General features: G+C 37.3%; 1 protein-coding gene across 1 annotated transcript; it reads right to left on the bottom strand.

Moving 5' to 3' along the window:
* Nucleotides 1-11,813: 11,813 nt before the first annotated feature.
* On the bottom strand, nt 11,814-14,141 carry LOC131019729 (growth-regulating factor 2-like). The gene is made up of 4 exons (XM_057948321.1): nt 13,442-14,141; nt 13,133-13,312; nt 12,701-13,040; nt 11,814-12,604 (listed from the first exon to the last, which is right to left on the bottom strand). The coding sequence occupies exons 1-4, from the start codon at nt 13,803-13,805 to the stop codon at nt 11,965-11,967; spliced, it is 1,524 nt and encodes a 507-aa protein (XP_057804304.1). The 5' UTR covers nt 13,806-14,141; the 3' UTR covers nt 11,814-11,964.
* Between the last annotated feature and the right edge of the window lie 1,617 nt (nt 14,142-15,758).

The raw sequence follows: 15,758 nt of genomic DNA, 5'->3' as shown, positions 1-15,758 counted from the left end.
ATAATTAATATTCAAGTGCACCATGAACACTTAGTTGATTTTTAACATGTGGCGTCAATAACGAAAATTTCTAAAATTAACACATTAATTTACATATATATGATCTTTTTTAATATTCCCTCCGTCCCACTGTATTTGAGACTCTTTTTATTTCTGGTGTCCCACTGTAAGTGATACCTTTCTCAATATGGTAATATTTAACTTAAAATTAGGAAGCTTAATTACAATCTTAAAAATTAAATTACATGCCTTTCGGCCAACCCCCTTCCCCTTTAATGAAATCCAGCTGGCATTTAACAATATCCTCTCTCGAATGTTCTCCTCTAACCCTAAAGTTCTCTCAAGCGTCGCCTCTCTCCCTCTGATACCTCTCTCCCCTCTGATTCTACGCCGCCTACCTAGCTCTCTCTCCTCTGATTCTACGCCACCGACCTCGAATCTATAGTCAATAAACCCGACGGAGACGATGGCGACGGTGATGAGTGGATAAACCCTCGCCGCCTCACCACCCCTCTAAGTAACCCTCACCATTCCCCCACCCCTCTGTATCACCCTCGCCGCCGCCCCACCCCTCTGAATAGCCCTCGCCTCCCCCCAAATGTCGATGGTGTCGAGGATCTGTGTGGGCTCGCCGGCGACGGGGCAAGCCTCACTAACCCTTGGAGATATGGTAATTTGAGAAAACACCATCTCCTTTCTCCTTCTATCCCACCGCCGTCTCGCCTCCGTAAAGCTTGCCCTGCGTTGACAGAAGTGAGCGGTGGTAAGGTAGACCTGTTTAATCGTTCCCCTCCGATAACGGAAGAGGAACCGGAGGTGTGTGGGATCACCGGCGGCGAGGGTGATGGCGGAACACTTGGATCCGAACTAAAAGAGGTATTTCCTCCTAATTTCGCCCCTGTTTACTTTTTGTGGAACCCATCGATGGAATCATGGACAGAATGCGAAGCTATTACTGACAAACACTATCAAGAGCTCTTCAAATCAATGATGAGGTGATTTGCACAACCCTAAGATTTGTTCATTCATACCTGATCTGAAATTTACAAAATATTGGGGTTTGTAACCCAAATGTGATTTGTGCATTAGTGATTTACAAAAGATAGGGTTTGTAATCCTAATGTGATTTGTGCATTTGTGCTTTACAAAAGATTGGGGTTTGTAACCATTCTGTGATCTGTGCTTTGCATTCCTAGGGACTCTCGATTCTATCTAGGCCCAAATTCTTCACTATCTCTGTCATTCCATCACTGCTTCCCTTTTCATTTAGATGATTTATGCATGCTTCAATAAACTCCATTGGAACTTCTAAGTTAATTGGTAAGTGATCTGCATTTCTTAGTGCTTCCTTGCCCATATGAGGAATTCGATAACTGTTGTGGCCTATGAACTTCATTATCTCTATCAAGCATGATTGAAGACTAAGGAAAACTTTGTTTAGTGTGTGCGCTGAAAGTCTGTCGAATGAATCAGTTACTGCATTTAGTAATTCATCCACCGTGTTGCATGCTGTCTCCACTTGCAATGATTGTATTGCTTTGAACCAACCTAGGTCGTTCACATTGGTATCTGGACTGTTTGGTGGCTGTTGCTTGAGTCTTATGTCGAATCCATATTGACTTGCGGCATCCCTGAAATCTGGATCATTATCTAGAATGTGGGGTCTTGCATTGTCTTGTTGAATGTCAATTCTTTTGCTTGCTCCCTCTGGCCACTTGCTCATTACTGTTGGTACTATCTGTCGAATGTGTGCCCTGTTACATTGGTGTATGCCTGTGATAGTTGGTGTGTGCCCTATGACAATGGTGTGTGCCCTGTTACATTGGTGTGCGCCATGTGACAGTTGGTGTGTGCCTTGTGAATGTAAATGTAAAACTTTATCGATGATGATGTGTAATTCTCATTCTGAGATCAGTACCTTATTGATTAACCAAGCTTTATACACATCCTTCGTGATTGATTCTATTGGCTTTCTATTCTTGTTTCCTTCAAGGATAAATTGCACCACTTGATTCCTCTTTTGTGTTGTTAATTTTGTACACATTGTGTAGTAGTTTTTGAAATATGTAAATGCATTTATGAGAAAGAGTGGCTGAAATGTTCATGCATTTGTAGGAGGTCTTTTTAGAATTTTGGTGAGAACACCAAATATGTAAACTGGCGGCAAGCCCAAATTTGAAGAAATGAAATTGCTTTTGTTTTGATTGTGTTTTATCTCACTTTTTGCAATATAAATTCTGTTGATTAGGTGTCGAATGAATCAGTTGGGCAGAAAAAAGGACACATTTGTTTATTAAATAATATTCAAAAATTTAATATTTTAATGGATTAATTGCCTATAAATCTATAATGTATACACAGAATTAGTTTTTGCACCTAATTTGGAAAATCCGCTTTTAAATGCATAACCTTTCGTTTTGGTTTCGAATTTGTCCGGTGACCGATTTTTTGTTACGTCGGCGCTGGAAATGACAAGGTGGCAGCCGGAATCAATGAGGTGGCAGTCGGAAATTGACACCTAACCACATTTACTACATGAGGAAAAACTTAAAAAAAAAAAATCCACCACATCATCTTCCCCAACCTTCCCAACTCCCAAACCCTGCCTTCCCCTCTCCCCACCCGCCGCCCCCTCCCCTTCCTCAGTCCTCGTCGGCCTTTCCCCTCCCCATCCCCAAAACTCGTCGGCCAGCCCTCCTCCTCCCATTCCCCTGATCTCGTCGACCTTTCCCCTCCCCATCCCCGTCAGCCCTCCTCCTCCCCTTCCCTTGATCTCGTCGACCTTTCCCCTCCCCGGAGCCTCGTCAGCTCTCCCCCTCCTTCTCCCCACATCTCGAATCCAGCCTCTAAAATCAACGATTTCATGGCGATTTGGTGAAATCAAGGAGGAGGGCTTCGAATCCTGACCCCTCGGCTCTTGGTGAAATCGAGGGGGTTCCCAGCGATTTCATGGTGATCTCTGGTGTAGGCGAAGGTGGCGGGGGGTGGCGGGCGCCGGCCTATTGGTGGTGGTGGCGCGGCAGGGGCGACGCGAATTGGTGGTGAATTGGTGAATTGGAGAGTCCAGAGAGAGAGGGAGTCGATCTGGAGGGATTCAGGCGCCGGTGGTGGTGGCGGCGGCGGCGGCGACGGCGGCAGAGGGTGGCGGTGCCGGGTAGGGGGAGGGGGTGTTACGGTTTGGGGTGGGGGGATGGGGAAAAGACGTTTGGGGGGGGGGGGGGAATTTTCCTTTTTTTTAAAATTGTTTTTCCACATGTATTTTTTAATTTAATTTTTTCAGATATTTTTTCCACATGTCACAAAAGTGCCACATGTTAATTTCCAGCTGCCACCTCATTAATTCCGGCTCCCACCTTGTCATTTCCGACGCCAGCGTAAGAAAAAACCGGTCACCGAGCAAATTCGAGACAAAAATGAAAGGTTATGTATTTAAAAGCGGATTTTTAATTAAAATTATTCAGATTTTAATTAAAGTTACTCTACAAAAATAAGAAAGAATAAAACAAATAGAATAACAAACTAATCACTTTTCACTTTATTACCTACTACACCTAAACAACTAAACACACTTTTCTTAATTCCCGTGCACAAAAGAAAAGGTCTCAGATACAGTAGGACGGAGGGAGTATTTTAAAAATGATTGTTTCATATAATAAAGAACAATGTTAAAAATTATAAGTATTAAATTGAGAAATTTATGATTTTTTGGGAATAATTTATTTGCTAATTTATATTTAATAATTTTATTAATATTATTAAATTAATAATTCCCATCAATTTTCAAGGAGCTAACAAACTATTACTAATAGAAATAATGGAATAATTACGAGCTATGCTTGAATAATTATATAAATCATACTTTGTTGTAAATATATCTTCTAGATATATCTTATGTGTGTTGACCAAGAAACCTAGAGGGAGAATAACACTTGACATCTTCAAGCCACCGGAGTTGACTGTCCTCCGTTCACACCGGACGTGTGTGAACGTTCACACCGGACGTTCACACTTGGTTTAACACCTATAAATATGGGTGTGTTGTGAACTTCATAATAACGATATTTGTATTCTCTACTATATTCTCTCGCTTCTCTCTAGTTTATAACACGTTATCAGCACGATAGTTCTAGTCCTCTCATCTTCCTTCGATCGTAAAAGGATTGGAGGTATGTCCTAGGAAAGAATTGTGTCTTTCCAATAAGGTACGACTAATTTTCTTTTCATCTGAATTTCAATCCATATAATTTTAGTAATCATCTAAATCCAGACGAAAGAAACTTTGAAGTATTAGAATATTATACTGTTTAATATGTTTATATCAATAAATTGGCTTGGAAATAACCAGAAAACGGAATCATGGTAACATATATGCTTTGCATAAAAGAGATTGTTATTGAAATTTGTGCAAATTCCCCTTATATTTGTGGTTTGATGCAAATATGTTATATTTGTTTATTACGAATGATATAATTTTCGTTATTCTTGAAGAAATACAAATAATCCTAAAAGTTATATTTTGATGCTATTAAAATAGCATTTGTTTGAGCATATTAAATTAGTGATGCATTTCAAATGATATTGATCTTAATCATTCCACCAAACAAAAGTGAATTTTGATTGGAATTTGGAGGATATAAAGTAAATTTTTGATCTGTACTTAGACGGAATATGTCATTTTATGTAAACTTGTATTTGATGTGGTATAAAAAGTCAATGTGAAATAGTAGATTTTAGAAAAATAATAAAGAAAAATATGAAAAGTTCACGCAAAATAGAAGACTATTTTGATAATTGGAGACATAATAGATTCGCCCGATTATGTTAAAAAAGATATGATGCCAATAGATTTAATCTCAATATTTTTGTGCACCCTTTCGGTGAGATGACAAACATATATAATTGAGTTTTAATTTATTTTGTTTGTTAAGAGTGCAATATTTGATTGGATCTTATTCTACAAAATCTTGAATATGATTTACTACTACGTGGCAATTCTTGTTTCGTATTATTTTATATAATCAGTAAACTTCAATGTTCTACTACTTGAATCACTATTGATATTATCATGTATTGGGAAATTTTTTAATTCATAGTGGATATATACTTTGTATATTATATATATACAACGTATTTTTTTTAAATAATCTTGAAAAACTCATTGATGCTATTCAAATAGCACAAGTAGTATTCCTGAAGAATATTACATTCAAGATCTTAAATTGATGCTATTAAAGTAGCACAAGTAATATTCCTGAAGAATATTACATGCTCTAAGAGCAAGTAAATTAAATATTTGGATAACATATCCTTGAATCTTTATCTATTTGATTCATATTGTTGCTCCCGATGTAGCACAATCAATATTCCATGAAGGATATTACATACTCTTCAAGAGCAATCCATATTATATGCTTTTGAAAATTAGACCTTGAAGGTCAAACGGCCCTAAAGGCCGAATGGTTGTACTATTTTTCCCTTACTAAGTTTTTTCCTACGAGGTTTTCTTAGTTAAGGTTTTTAACGAGGCAACTAGTGTAATATATGAGTAAATATATATGTCTTGTACTATTTTCCTCTACCAAATTTTTCCCATGGGATTTTTACGGAGAGGTTTTTAACAAGGCATGAATATATATATATATTAATATCATATGAAATCTTGTGATATTTGTCTTGGTAAATAAATACACATATTATTCTTCAAAAGAAGAAGTATTTCCTTAAGTTGACATTAGATGAGAATAATGTTAACACAATATCAGGTGCATCAAACATCATTGAAGGCTCCGGAAGAGCTTGTATCATTTTGCCAAATGATACTAAATTAGATATTGAAAATGCCCTGTACTCTAGTAAGTCTAAAAGGAACTTACTAAGTTTCAAGGATATCCGAAATAATGGATACCACATCGAGACAATTATGTGAAAGGTAGAAATGAATATCTTTGCATAAATTCTTTTGTTTCAGGCTATAAGCTGACAAAAGAAAAATTAGCAACACTACCTTCTGGAATGTATTACACATTCATAAAAGCAATTGAGACAAACCATGTCATGAACATAAAGTTCAATGATACAAAAAGCTTTAAGCTTTGGCATGATAGGTTTGGACATCCTGGAGCGACTATGATGCGCCGAATAATCAATAATTCATATGGGCACAACATAAAGAATCAAAAGATTCTTTCTACAAAGGAATTCCCATGTGATGCTTGTGCGCAAGGCAAGTTAGTTATTAGACCTTCATATACGAAGGTTAATACTGAATCTCCATCTTTCCTAGAAAGAATTCAGGGAGACATTTGTGGACCTATACATCCACCTTGTGGACCTTTTCGATACTTTATGGTATTGATTGATGCTTCTTCTAGATGGTCACATGTATGCTTGCTTTCTACTAGAAATGCAGCATTTGCTAGACTACTTGCTCAAATCATAAAATTAAGAGCTCAATTCCCAGACAATTCAATTAAAAGAATTCGTCTTGATAATGCTGGTGAGTTTACATCTCAAGCATTTGATAACTATTGTATGGCTATTGGAATTGAGATATATTGAACATCCAGTAGCTCATGTCCATACTCAAAATGGTTTAGCGGAATCATTTATTAAACGTCTTCAAATTATTGCTAGACCATTACTTATGAAATCAAAACTCCCAACTACTGCTTGGGGTCATGCCATATTACATGCTGCAACATTAGTTCGACTAAGGCCATCAGCTAATCATGAATACTCCCCAATGCAAATTATCTTTGGCCGAGAACCCGATGTTTCTCACTTACGAACTTTTGGTTGCGCGGTTCAAGTCACAATTGCACTCCCACAACGTACAAAAATGGGTCCCCAACGAAGACTTGGGATATATGTTGGATTTGATTCACCATCGATTATAAGGTATCTAGAACCTTTAACAGGTGATTTATTTACTGCACGTTTTGCAGATTGTCATTTTGATGAAATGACATTTCCAACATTAGGAGGAATAAATCTACATCCAGAAAAGCACAAGGAAATCTCTTGGAATGAGAAAAACTTATCACATTTTGATTCTAGAACAAATCAATGTGAACAAGAAATTGAAAAGATCATTCATTTGCAAAAGATTGCAAATCAAATTCCTGATGCTTTTGTAGATACAAGAAAAGTGACACAATCTCACATACATGCTGCAAATACTCCAGCTAAAATTGATGTCCCTGAAGGACAAATAGCTTTGGCAGCAAATGAGTCCAAAATTCGTCAAAAACGTGGTCGACCAGTTGGTTCCAAAGATTCTATGCCTAGAAGAAGAAAGGGGCAAGATGGAAACCAAACAATGACGAAAACGACTAATCAATCAAATGAAAGTGATGTAATTCCTAAAGAATTACAAGTATCTGAAAATCATGAGATCTCAATAAATTATTTACATCAGATACTAGAGAGAGAAAATATCATTGTTGATGATATATTTGCCTTTCATATAGCTCTTGAAGTTTTAAATATCAGGATCCTGAACATACATCTGTTGCTAAATGCAAACAGAGACTTGATTGGCCAAAGTGAAAAGAAGCTATAGAAAGGGAATTAAATTCCTGTGATAACCGGAAAGTATTTGGGCCTATAGCCTTAACTCCGGAATCTAAAATCCCTGTTGGATATAGATGGATTTTTGTTAGAAAGAGAAACGAGAAAAATGAAGTTACGAGATATAGAGCAAGACTCGTAGCACAAGGTTTCTCACAAAAACCAGGAATTGATTATGAGGAAACATACTCTCCAGTAATGGACGCTATTACTTTTAGATTTTTGATTAGTCTGGCTGTGTCACAAAGGCTTGATATGCGCCTTATGGATGTAGTGACTGCTTATCTATATGGGTCATTAGATACTGACATATATATGAAAATTCCTGAAGGATTTAAAATGCCTGAAGGATTTCAGTCACAACCCAAAAGCATGTATTTAATTAAACTGCAAAAATCGTTGTATGGGTTGAAACAGTCTGGTCGTATGTGGTACAATAGACTGAGCGAGTATCTTTTGAAAGAAGGATACAAGAATGATGATATCTGCCCTTGTGTTTTCATTAAGAAAACCGAAAGTGGATTTGCAATCATAGCAGTTTATGTTGATTATTTAAATTTAATTGGGACTCCTGAAGAGCTAAATAAAACTGCTGAATATTTGAAGAAAGAATTTGAGATGAAAGATTTGGGAAAGACAAAGTTTTGTCTTGGTTTGCAAATGGAACGTATCCGTGGAGGTACGTTTATCCATCAATCCACATATACAGAAAAAGTGTTAAAACGCTTCTATATGGATAATGCACATCCATTAGCATCACCAATGGTCGTTAGATCTCTTGATACTAAGAAAGATCCATTTCGACCAATTGAAGAGGGTGAAATGATACTTGGTCCTGAAGTACCATATCTAAGTGCAATTGGAGCATTGACTTATCTGGCTAATAATACTAGACCAGATATAGCTTTTTCTGTTAATCTTCTAGCAAGATTTAGCTCTGCACCCACATTGAGACATTGGAATGGTGTTAAGCACATTCTACGTTATCTAAAGGGTACCATTGACCTTGGATTATATTATCAAGAAAATTCTGATAATACTCTAGTGGGGTATTCGGATGCAGGATTTTTATCCGATCCACATGAAGCTAAGTCACAAACTGGATATATTTTCACATGTGGTGGAACTGCTATATCATGGAAGTCTGTGAAACAAACATTGACTGCAACATCCTCAAATCATTCTGAAATCATTGCAATCCACGAAACAAGTCGAGAATGTGTATGGTTGAGAAATGTGACGAGTCATATCCAAGAGTCATGCGGGTTAGCTTCATCAAAGGCCAAACCAACTGTTTTATATGAAGACAATGCTGATTGCATCGCGCAACTCAAGGAAGGATACATCAAAGGAGATAGGACGAAGCATATTTTTCCAAAGCTCTTCTACACACACGACCTTCAAAAGGGTTACGATATCGACGTGCAACAAATTCGCTCAAGTGAAAATCTGGCGGACTTATTCACCAAGGCATTACCAACATCGACATTCAGAAAGTTGGTACACGAGATCGGCATACGTCGACTCAAAGATATTCAATGATCTCAAGTTCAGGGGAAGCAGTTGTACTCTTTTTCCTTCGACTAGGTTTTGTCCCATTGGGTTTTCCTAGCAAGGTTTTAATGAGGCAACATTTTTTAGGGATTGGTCAATCAAGGGGAAGTGTTGTAAATATATCTTCTAGATATATCTTATGTGTGTTGACCAAGAAACCTAGAGGGAGAATAACACTTGACATCTTCAAGCCACCGGAGTTGACTGTCCTCCGTTCACACCGGACGTGTGTGAACGTTCACACCGGACGTTCACACTTGGTTTAACACCTATAAATATGGGTGTGTTGTGAACTTCATAATAACGATATTTGTATTCTCTACTATATTCTCTCGCTTCTCTCTAGTTTATAACATACTTATACTTTTCATTTCTAATTCTAACTGTGTCGTGAAGAACTTGTGAGGGATCCCTTACATTACATGGGCCACTTATAAAGATCTTTTTGCGGGTAAATTAAAAAAAAATGATGGTCCCATCTCTTGTCCAATTAATTTATGTGGTGCACCTTTTTTGAAATTACTGTACGTCGCCCTCTCGTGAAAACGAGATTTTGTTGCTCAATTTTATATGATTAGCCTATGTGGATGGTTTTGTAGTACCTATAAAACATAAGGCATATGGGTGGAAAAGTAGAGATGTTGAAACTGAAATCCAATCAATATAAAGGATTTTATTATTTGTTTTGGTGAAGATTGAAAGACTGAAGAATCACACATATATCAGTATGGATAAAGGAGAATCCATGATGAATTTCTAATAATAAGAGAAGATACAAGTCGGCGAGTCAATGTTAGAATTAACAGAGGAGTTTAGTCTTAAAGGAGACGAGTCTTGTGCCTTGTCAACACTGATCAATAAGAAGGAGATGTTGAAAAATTAAGAAGTTAACTCAAGAGTCCTATAGCAATCCTGATTAATAACAAATTCATGCTCACATCATCACCAAACACACTACAAATGAACCCGCGAAAAGACGAATTTATTTCTGAAAAGTGTGTGAACAGACCGAGGAGGACGATGATGCCCCTAGTCTAGATTTCTAAATATGTAGTTCCCTTTCATTGTATTCACGTTCTACACATTATATACTTTTGGAATTGTAAACCTTCTCTAAATAGTAAATATATATAAAGTTTTGTTCAATTTTCTTGGTGTACATCATTCTCTATGTTCCTTTACTTCATATTTTATCATTAAACTCATTATGTTCTCGAGTTCGATCGTCGTCTCTTATCGAATCACCTGAATACATCTGCACAACCGTTCGCTAAGTTTGGACTACGAAGATTCTATCGGAGTCTCCATATTCGTAGGCTGGATTCCTTCTCTTGATCATATTTCCTTAAATTAGAGATTTGATTTGTTGTGATTAAAACCCACCACAACACTAGCTAAACAATACGCATGAGTTGCGACTCATAAAATTAAAATTATAGTTACATATGTCAAAAATACATACTCTCTTCGTCCCGTGAAATTTGATCACTTTCTTTTCGGCACGAGTTTTAAGGAGCTAGTATTTAGTGTGTTTAAGTGTGGTAGGTGAAAAAGTAAAAATATGAATAAAAGGAAAAACTTTTGTCATATAAGAAAAATAATTAAATTACATGGGACAACACAAAAATGAATACTGACCAAATTTCGTGGGACGGAGGGAGTATTACATTCTCCACTTTCGTCTATCCCATAAGAAAGTATTATTTCAATTTTGGGATATGACCCAGTTTTATCTTTTTAACCACAACCACTTATTTCTACATAATCACACAATTAATTCAACCACAACCATTCAATACATTATCTACCAATCTTTTCCTTAAAATCTATGTCATCCCAAGTGATACTTTAGTAATCCCTCCGTCCTGCCAAAGTTGATGCGTATTCTTTTTCGGATCGTCCCAACGAAGTTGATGCGTTTCCTTTACTGGAATAAATTAAAGTTACTTTTCATTTATTTTCTCTTTTATTTTATATTTTCATTCACTTTTTCATTTAACTTTTACACTAAACGCTAGTTCCTTAAATCTCGTGCCCAAAAGAAACGCTTCATAATCGCTGGAACGGAGGGAGTATTTTAAGAAAATACTAGTATGTCATTCTAAGCACCTAAATTAAGAAAAAAAAAATCATATTTCGCAAAGAGTTGCCCCTAATAAGGGTAATAATTAAAACAAGGATTGTAAATATCTTTAGTTCAAGAACAGACGATGATTAATATATTAATTCTCCTTTAACCGGTGTGTTCTTAACACTATATCTTAAGTAGTTTGGAAGTCGTGAGAAAATACAATAGACCACAAACACAGGTTGAGCACGAAGCCTGGACGATAATTTTAAAAAAATCTTAGCTCACATGAGTCGATGAGCAACTTCTCTATGATGATTGATGAATCAAGAAATGTTGGCAATGCAAAGTAGAAAAAGTTGAAAAAAATGGTGGTGACAAGCATTCATTCTTCAACTAAGAGAAAGGGACTTCTCCATATTTCAATCAAACAAAGATATTTCCCGACAAAAGAAATAGGACATTGTCCCACAAGCACAAGCAAATTTCAAGAAGGTAAGGACACAATCTACTTTTTATCTAGCTGTCGCCAAATTCAAACTTTCAATTTTGTGTTAACAAATTAATCATCAAGATGCTACTAATTTCTTAATATAGATTCCCCTAGTTCACTGCCAAAACATCTATGAAATTCAACATCTTCATATAACTCGAAATCAGTAATGAGGTTAAGATATCCTAATCTTTCATAATGCAGTAACGCAAAGCATTCAAACATCCAGAAATCAACTTCAACAAGTGATACCAGCAGCAAAAGTAAGAGGAAACCGAGACTAGTTGAGCCGGTGGAATGCGATTTCTGATGTCGGAGCTGCAGGCGCGGGGCTACTGCAAACACTGCCGTCAGAGTGCGAGAACAACGTCCTATGGAGAACCCCGGTCGGGGAAGAGACATTAGTAGCCGGGGCACTGATTGAGTCGCAGCCGGAGATGGTGACTGATCCCGGCTGCAAAGCCTCAGCAAGAGGCCCTCCTCGTGCAAACGGCTCCCAATACAGAGGGTTGATCCATCTCGGATGTCTCTCATCGCAGCACTCAAGGCTTCCCATTTCTTGATCTACAATGTTGCCAGCAGCCATGGCTATTGACAGATTGAGGGAAGGGGACAAGTTCCCGTGATTCGTTGTCACGGATGATTCAGCATTCCCACTGTTGCTGCTGTCGAGATTGTTGATCGACCAAGCATCGATGAAACCAGTTGGAGCATCGATTTCAGGGGCCGAGAAATTCGAATAAGATAACACATCCAATGGCTGCTGCTCCACATAATCTTGATGATAAAGGGAGCTAGAGCCATAAACAGAAGAAGAGCCCACATTAACAAATCCCATATTTGAATCAATCAAATGCTGCCATCGCTGATCGGTCCCATCCATCACAACCATCTCTCCCTCCCTCATCAAGCTCAACTCCCTTCAAAATGCACCAAAAATCGACAATCAAGATTCAAGAACCAAACAAAACACACACACACACACACACACACAGAGACATCAGACTAAATCACACCTATTAGGTCCTTTGTAAGAAGAGGGTGCATCAGAAACGGTGGGATCGTTTTTAGCATTGAAAAGCAAAAGGGGCTTATCATTCCCCGCAGCAAATTGTTGAGCAGAAACAGTAGTACTAGAAGGAACATTGCTTTGCTCAGTGCGCGTTTTCTTGAGATTTTCAGCATTGTTTTTAACTTCCACAGGCTTTCTTGAACGGGGGCGGCCCCTGTGCAGGTGGCGCTCACAGTATTTCTGGTGGGGCGCCACATCTCTCGAACACCTCCATTTCTTTCCATCTGTTCTCTTACATCTACCCGGTTCCGGATCTCCATTCCTCGAATATCTCGCATTGTACACTGCTTCCAAATAATTCAAGAAAAACAAGCTGTGATTATAGCTCAAGCCACAAATCAAAGACAAAATGAGAAACCAATAATAAAGTTTTTACATGAAGCGGGATAATCCAGAGGCGCAGCAGAGAAATTTCTTGAATGTGGGAAGAGAAGGTCGGGAGGGACAGGCACAGACGAAATCATGTACTTGTAAATCATTGCTTGTCTTTCTAACTCTTTCCATTGAGCAAATGTGAAAGGGAACGCCGCAGCGGCAGCAGCAGCAGCCATCTCTTCTGCGTGAGTTCCAAGTCACAAAAGATAAAGATGAGAAATTGCAACCAACTTTCTCTCGCGCATTTAAACAAACACCTCGCTTGCAAAATGAAGGAAGAAACGGAGAGAGAGAATCGAAGGAAATTTACCTGGGGATTTGTAGGGCGTAGCGGAATAAGCAGCGGCAGCGAAAATGTCAAAAGACTGCGAATTAGTAGTACCACTAGTAGCAAAATTTTCACCACCAAGACGAGAGGATGATGAGACATCATCACCGTACGCATGGCCCACCGCCTCGGTAGCTCCGCCGCTATTACAGCTGTTGGGCCCACCACCACCACCACCTCCTCCACCACCGACTCCTCTGCCACCGCCTCTATCAAACAGATTAATCTCTCGCGGGTGAGAGCCCATCATCCTCTTCAATCGAACTACATCATCGCCAGATGATGATTTGTTTTGCGAGATGCTAGAATCCCTATTTTGTTTAGCTGCTTTTTCCAAACCACTCATTCCTAAAAATGGCAAAAATCACCTTTCTTTTTCGAGATAATCGCTGAGTACCTATCGAATTAGGGGGATTAAAAAACCCTAAAATAAAGAAAAAGGGAAATTTGTGGAAGCGATTATGAGGCTCCAGAAAAGTGTTACCTATGTGTGTGTTATGAAGAAATTCAAAGGTTTTTATAGGTTTATGATGATTTATGTAATGGGATTTGTGCGAAGAGACAGGAGTGGGATTTTGATTTTATGAGGGATGGGGTGTGGGGGCTCAAGCCTGGAATTTAGTAATAGCTTTGCCGCCATTGTTTTGCTTCCGTGCTTCCGACATTCTCACCGTTGGAGTATAGTAAACAACAATGGAAGATAAATACTCCCTCCGTCCGCCAAAATTATGTAAAATTGCTTGGGCACGGGATTTAATAAAATTGGTGATGATTTTGATGTAGTGGAGAAAGGGTCCCACCACTTTATGAGATGTGTGGTTGAAATTGAATTTTGAGTGGGTTTTTTGTAAATAAAGAGTGTTAGTAAGGATAAAATATTAAAGAGGATGGTGGGACCATTGCCATAAAAGGAAAGTGACATAATCTTGACGGACGCCAAATATAGTAATTTTTACATAATCTTGGCGGACGGAGGGAGTATTTAAGTAATAGAAGTAGAATATTTTCTCGGCCTTATTTTCAACTAGTAGTAATTTCTCCTCAAAAAAAAAAAAAAAAAAACTAAAATAGTAGTACTAGAATTTTAATTGTATTTAAAATTGAGTTTGCATGGTATAAAATGCTAGGGGAACTTGAGAATATTGAGTATTATAAAAAATGATCGATGATTTAATCTTTTTTTTTTTCAAAACACCCGAATGGTGATGAATTAGGGAGACTCTCAGCCTATAAATAAATCATCAACCAATATTTTATACATGACGTTGCCTAAAACTGAAAACGCTTAAAAGAATCTAAAGAGAAAAGCATAAATCAAAATAACAAAATCATACATGGATATAGCCCAAAAACGACTGCATCTATAAAAAAAATAAAGGAACCAACATCAGAAAAAAAAACAAATCCAAACAAACTAACTATCAACATGAAATCTGAAATGAAAGTTAGGATATTCAAGCTGGTCCATCCTAACCAAAGCAAGAAAATGACGGGGAGCAGAAAAACAGTCGAAAGTAGTCAGCGCTTGGATCTGATGTTCATTCCTCGCTATAAAATCAGCAGGTCGATCCCCTTCGCGGGGTGAATGTGAGTGAAACGGACTTGCCGATGCCGAATAAACTGTCGGATTCATGCAACAGTATCGTTATGACGAATAGTAGCGTACTTGATTTTCTTTTTCTTTTTTTCTTTTTTTCTTTTTTTTGAACGAACATTCTTGAATTATTAAAAAGGACTAAAAATGATGTCTTATTATTTTACAGATAAGAAATTATTTTGTGCATCAAAATGCAGACGGCTTCTTATCATAACAGACGTCTTTTTTACTTTTTTATTTTTGAGAACCATTTCAAAACATTTTTTTTTTAGAACCATATCAAAACAGATTATGTTTTGTTGCAAATGTATTTTTGAATGCAAATCCTATCACTACGATTACGATGTTGATTTTGAAATATGTTATATATGAAGCTTCAAACTTGTTGCTAATAATTTTATAATAGGCTATTAGTAGTAATAGTATATCACATGTTGTGCATAAAGGCTATTATGGTACTTCGCATGATATATATTAACTTAAATTTAATACTATTAAAATTTAATTTTTAATGTGTATAACTTTTTTCATTTTTCTTTTCATCTTATAACATAATATAAAGGGTTAATAGTCAGAAAATACACGAAGTTTCACCAAATTTGCATTTTGCACATGACCTTTAAAATTAGCTCTATAATACACGAACTATTGATTTTATTGCAATTTGCACACGGCGAGAACTCCGGCTATAATTAAAGTTGA

This window comes from Salvia miltiorrhiza, chromosome 1 (genome assembly GCF_028751815.1).
Source record: "Salvia miltiorrhiza cultivar Shanhuang (shh) chromosome 1, IMPLAD_Smil_shh, whole genome shotgun sequence".
In the NCBI taxonomy this organism is placed as follows: Eukaryota; Viridiplantae; Streptophyta; class Magnoliopsida; order Lamiales; family Lamiaceae; genus Salvia; species Salvia miltiorrhiza.
The sequence above is the reverse complement of the archived record's forward strand: the minus strand, read 5'-3'. Positions and strand labels throughout refer to the sequence as shown.

What these genes read in the sequence shown, in the direction of transcription:
- LOC131019729 (XM_057948321.1), bottom strand. Translation starts at nt 13,805, where the DNA reads ATGAGTGGTTTGGAAAAAGCAGCTAAACAAAATAGGGATTCTAGCATC. An exon ending in TACGCCCTACAAATCCCCAG is followed by an intron (nt 13,313 to 13,441) that starts GTAAATTTCCTT and finishes GAACTCACGCAG; the next exon opens with AAGAGATGGCTGCTGCTGCT. An exon ending in TCTTACAAAGGACCTAATAG is followed by an intron (nt 12,605 to 12,700) that starts GTGTGATTTAGT and finishes TGCATTTTGAAG; the next exon opens with GGAGTTGAGCTTGATGAGGG.